The sequence below is a fragment of the Lichenostomus cassidix genome, unplaced genomic scaffold, assembly GCF_008360975.1.
Source record: "Lichenostomus cassidix isolate B80296 unplaced genomic scaffold, HeHo_3.0 HiC_scaffold_46, whole genome shotgun sequence".
In the NCBI taxonomy this organism is placed as follows: Eukaryota; Metazoa; Chordata; class Aves; order Passeriformes; family Meliphagidae; genus Lichenostomus; species Lichenostomus cassidix.
Window position 1 is genome coordinate 1,092,923 of NW_028147597.1, and position 5,020 is coordinate 1,097,942.

A 5,020-nucleotide genomic window follows, 5' to 3' on the forward strand; every position below is an offset into this window, starting at 1 on the left:
GAAAAGCCTCAGCCCTGCAGGGGACAGGAGCTGCCAGGCTCTGCAGGAAGGGAGCTGCTCCACATGGGAATGAGGAGGAAAGGACATTCCTCTTTCAGGACATGTTTTCTGATTTAGAAAAGAAAAATAAAAAAAAAAGAAAGAGAAAAAGAAATCAGAAAAAAATCAAAATATTAAAAGGAACTCCAAATGCGTAGTGAAAAATTTTCTGTAAACTTCAATTAAGAGGTAACTGATCTTTTGAGTATGAGAACTCAGTTATTTACTTGGAAAATGTTCTGATGGCATGGATCCATCTTACTCAGCAGCCTGTTTTTAAATATTTTGGGGTTTGTTTCCAACGTTGTTATTTTCAATTGTGAAGTATTAGGAAATTGATTGTGCCCTGAGAGCTCTGAGCAGGACTGGGAACCTAAACTCTGTCAAATCACAACTCTTTAGAAGATGCCCGTCCTTCTCACCCTGTGAATGAGCTGTACATTCCCTCTGAAACTGTCAGTGGATCCTTAAAGACAGCAAGTCCCACTTACAGCTTTTTGCTCTGGTTTGGAGATGGAGAAGGGCAATTCTTCATCCATCAACTCCAGACTGCACTGCCTTAGGAACAAGGCCCACTTGCCAGGTTTGGCTCACTCGTGGTACTCCTAGAGGAGGAAGAAAGTGCAATTGCACAGTTCCAGCCCAACAGGAATGAAGAGTGGAACAGACAAAACATCCTGTGGACATAGAGGCGTTCAGCTGGGACTGTGGAGTGTTTGGGTTCTTGCCAATTGGATGTGTATCCCTCACTGCAATCTCTGGGCCTGCAGGAGAGTCTCACTCACCTGCACAAGCAGAAAGCTCCGTCGGTGTGCTCAGAACAGGCTCATCTGATGCAGAGCTATCAGAGCAATGGGAGGGCAGAGCAGGCCCAGCCGTGCCCAGGGCTGAGCCCCAGCAGAGCCCTGGCAGAGCCCAGAGCAGCCTCAGCATCCGCAGAGCCCTGCTGGAAGGAGAGAAACCAGAAATCACCCATCAGCTGAAGGCTCCTGTCCCCTTGTCCCAACTGCCCACAGTGCCCAGGCCATGCTGGCTGAGCTCAGAGCTGTGCCCAAACCTCCCCATCACTGCTGCCTCTGGGAGCAGAGCAGGAGGGCAGGACATGTGCCCAGCCTCCAGCCAGCCATGGCAGATCCTCCTCCTCAGCAGCTGCCCAGAGCCAAAGAGCAGCTTGGCAGCCAACTGAAGAATTCCTTGCATCCACCCCAGCAAAGGGGGAACCTCTGGTGCCCAGCCAGGCTGAGCAATGCCCAGATCTGGGAGCATCCCCTGGCTGTGCACTCACCTGCACACTGGGTGTGGAGTGTGTCTTTGCAGAAGGTGCCAGAATCAAAGTCAATCTTCTTCAGCTGCAGATGGCTGGGTCGTGGAAGAGGTGCTCATCCTTGAGGGTGTCCCTGGTGTCTCCAGCAGCAGCCCCACCTGGTCCAGCTTCTCCAGGGGCTCCTGCTCCTTCCCTGGGGGCAGAGAAGGCTGTCAGGGTTCTGCCCAGGGCCCCAGCCATCAATGAACAAGGACAAGCAAAACCAGCTTGGATGGTGGCCACCAGTGCTTGCCAGAGCAGCTCAGCTCCAGCACAAGAGCTGTGTGTTCCCATCTGATGATCCCTGCTCTGGGCTACAGGCAGCACAAAACAGTTTGGTTTTCTTTGCTTCTTGTTGCCAAGAGATGTGTGCAGCTGTTACTTACCAGGTCCAAACGGTGCCTGTGGATCTCTCCCATCTTCTAGGGCAGAGCCCTGCAGCCAAGGCTCATGGAAGAGATCTTCCAGTGACGGCCTGTCCAATGAGTGCATGGATAAACACCCCTTGATAAGATCTTTGCACTCTGGGGAGAGAAACCAGAAACTGCCAGTCACTTGGAGAAGGATGCTGTTCACTTTTCCCCCCTGTTCCCATGCCCTGCCTATGCTGGATGTGCTCAGAGCTGTGTCCAAACTTTCCAGTCAATTCCCTGTTTTGGAGGAGAGCAGGAGAGCAGGACATGTGCCACCTCCTCAGTAGCTGCCAGAGCAGGATGCTCATGAGCCTGCTGCTGTCTCCCAACACTGATATTCCCCCTGTGCCACAGAGATGAGGATTTACCTTGAGAAAGGTGTTGTGGGAACAAGAGCTCGCCCCAGATGATCTCCCAGCCCTTCTTGAATGGGTGCTTCCCACAGACCATCTGGTACAGCAGGATACCCAGGGACCAGATCATTGCTGCCTCGCCATGGTAACATCTGAGCTGGGTCCATTCTGGTGGGCTGTAGGACAGGGTTCCTATGGAATACAGATGGAGTTCATCAGGGGATGCTGCTGCTCCCAGAGCCTCACCCCACCATCCCTGGGCATGCAGGGGCTGCACCAGTGGCACATGGGGTGATCTGCTGCCCTCTTGCCAGCACCTGTGACTTGTGTACAAACTTGGGGTTCTAGAAGAAGCCACTGGTGCTGGAAGAGGGCAGCAGAAGCCTGGGAAGGCCCAACCATGACATGCTAAGGGAAAACCCACACAGTGGTGGGGAAAAACCACTCTCCTTCCTGCCTGCATTGCCCCCAAAAACCAATTAAAAGCTAAGGCAAACAAGGGGAGCAGAGCAGTCCAAGCCCTTCCTCACCTGCACACCAAACCAGCCAGGGCACAGGGTCTGACCCCCTCTCTGCTACCCCCATGGGTGTTTTTGTCAGGCTGGCTGCCCCAGCCCTAGCCCCAGCCCAGGGCAGAGTGGGTGCTGAAGGCTGTCAGCAGGGCCAGGAGCTGGTCCCCCCACCCAAAAGCAACTTGGCTGAAGAAGCAATCCCATGACCTGCAGCAAATGGGGGAATCCCTGGTGCTACACCCAGGCTGGGCCATGAGGTGCCCAGGAGCATCCCCTGGGAGGGCTCACCTGCAAATTTGGTGTAGACTGTGTCCTGGAGGAAGGTGCCACAGCCAAAGTCGATCAGTTTGACCTGTCCGGTGCACAGGTCCAGGAGGATGTTGCCAGGTTTGATGTCTCTGTGCAGCACCCCGCAGCTGGTGCAGTGCCGCACGGCCTGCAGCACCTGGCAGAACAGCCCCCGAGCCTCCTCCTCCGGCAGGAACCCCCGAGCCAGGATGAAATCACACAGGTCCTGGCACTGCTCCGGACGCTCCAGCACCATCAAGAAGCTGATGGGGAGCTCGAACCATTCCAGGAGCTGAATGACACCATGGAAGCCAGTGGACACCTTGTCCAGCAGCACGATCTCCAGGGGCGCACGGGTGCCATCGGGCTGAGGGAGGACCAAGCTGCTGTCAGTGGGGCTGAGGCTGTGCCAGGGCTCTGGGATCCCTCACCCAGCCCGGGATGCTCGGCGCCCCCCGCTCACCCCTCGCCCGCTCTCCCTCCGGGGCTCCCGGCGGCTCCCACCCTGCCGGGCCCTGGCTCCTCGCCGCCCGGCTCGCCCGGCTTCTGCCGCTGGCCCCAATGGCTCACTCACCAGCTCGCCCCAATGCCGGATGCGATCCTTCTGCACGCACTTGATGGCCACCTGAGAGCAAGGGGCAGCAGCGGGCTGAGCTCGCCGCCCGCCCCGCCGCGCCCCGTCCTTCTCCTCCTCCTCCTCCTCCTCCTCCTCCGCCCGCCGCCAGCCCCGCCACTCACCGGGGCACCGTCCGCCAGCCGCGTCGCCGAGAAGACGCTGCCGAAGCCTCCTGTGCCCAGCAGCGAACCCAGGCGGTAGCGATCCTGCAGGGCCTCCTGCGCCTTCCCTGCGGGCGACACGCGGCCGTCAGCGCTCGGCCCGGGGCCAGACACGGCCCCCGACCGCCCTCCGAGCGCCCCGGGCTGGGCATTCCCACCCGCCCCGGGCACCGGCGGCTCGGGGCCGGCGGCCGCGCTGCCCAGCGGCGGAGCTCGGCCCGGGGAAGCCGCAGCGGAGGCGGCGGGAGCGGCCGAGCCGCGTGTGTCCTCCGCGGGCCCCGGGAGGAGCTGGTAACGGGGTCGGGCTCGGGGCTGGACCCTGCGTCGGGGCTGGGGCCGGGCTCGGGACAGGCGGAGCCAAAGGGTGACGATGCCGCCCCAGCCCCAGCCACTGATGCCCGCCCAGCAGCGCCACTGCCACGATGGCGAGACGCGGGCGAAGGCGAGAGCGCGGCGGGACGCCCAGGGGCGGGGAGGGGGCAGCCCCGCCCGGGGCCGGGGGCGGGTTTGGGGCATGGCCCGGGCTGGCAGGGGAGAGGGAGAGAGAGAAAGGAAGGGGACACCGGGAGATGAGGGTAGGACCGGGAAAGGGAGACGGGGAGAGGATGCGGGACAGCGGGAGAGGGAGAGGAGAAGCAGGAGAAAGAGTCGGAGAGTCTTTAGAATCGCTGCGTTCGCTGTTGCTGCTGCCGCTGCCGCCGCTGCCGCTGCAACTGAAGCTCCAGGGCCGTTTGTCCGAGTGGCCGTTTATCCGAGTGGCTGTTAGTCCGAGTGGCCGTTTGTCCGTTCCCCGCTCGCCCCCGCGCGCCCCACGGCCGAGCCCCGCGTGCCCCAAGGGCATCACCTGAGTCTGTCCAAACACGGGAACTTTGCCCTGTTCAGCCCAGGTCCAGAGTCTTGACACAATGGCACAGAAATCCCCTCGGTTGCTGCTGTGCATTGTCCCTGCTGAGGGTCAAACACTAGCGGAGCACATTCCCTGTCTGTAGAATTCAGACCCGACCCAAGCACTGCACTTATGTCTCCAGCATAGCTCTCCAGGCAAAACAGGAAAAGGCAAACTGGATGCAGCTTATGGTGTTTTAGAATGTATAAAACTCACTAAATCATAGGTCTTCGAGGTGAGATCCATTTGGAATTACTGGGATGGACAAGTAGTGCAACATGGAAAAGGGGAGCACAGAAATAAATAGAGGAAAACACCTTAAATTGTTTCTTTCCATTTTCATTTCATTTCTTGAAAGCTGTTTCAGTTTTCCCAGAATCTTCTCCTCAGGGCTGTTTGCTCTCTTCAAGAACCTTTTGTGGAGAACAAGGTTGAGCTCCTGTCACAAG

The 5,020-nt window shown here is 58.6% G+C and overlaps 1 protein-coding gene across 1 annotated transcript; it reads right to left on the minus strand.

Moving 5' to 3' along the window:
- Positions 1-919: 919 nt before the first annotated feature.
- Positions 920-4,625, minus strand: LOC146421903 (serine/threonine-protein kinase pim-1-like). The gene is made up of 8 exons (XM_085046862.1): positions 4,530-4,625; positions 3,647-4,099; positions 3,483-3,533; positions 2,909-3,275; positions 2,124-2,300; positions 1,729-1,866; positions 1,325-1,496; positions 920-982 (listed from the first exon to the last, which is right to left on the minus strand). The coding sequence occupies exons 1-7, from the start codon at positions 4,623-4,625 to the stop codon at positions 1,375-1,377; spliced, it is 1,404 nt and encodes a 467-aa protein (XP_084902988.1). The 3' UTR covers positions 920-982; positions 1,325-1,374.
- Between the last annotated feature and the right edge of the window lie 395 nt (positions 4,626-5,020).

Coding starts and splice junctions, on each gene's coding strand:
- LOC146421903 (XM_085046862.1), bottom strand. CDS start 4,625: ATGCACAGCAGCAACCGAGGGGATTTCTGTGCCATTGTGTCAAGACTC. Junction 3,534..3,646: donor GGCTGGCGGACGGTGCCCCG/GTGAGTGGCGGG, acceptor CCTTGCTCTCAG/GTGGCCATCAAGTGCGTGCA. Junction 2,301..2,908: donor AGTCTACACCAAATTTGCAG/GTGAGCCCTCCC, acceptor TGTATTCCATAG/GAACCCTGTCCTACAGCCCA.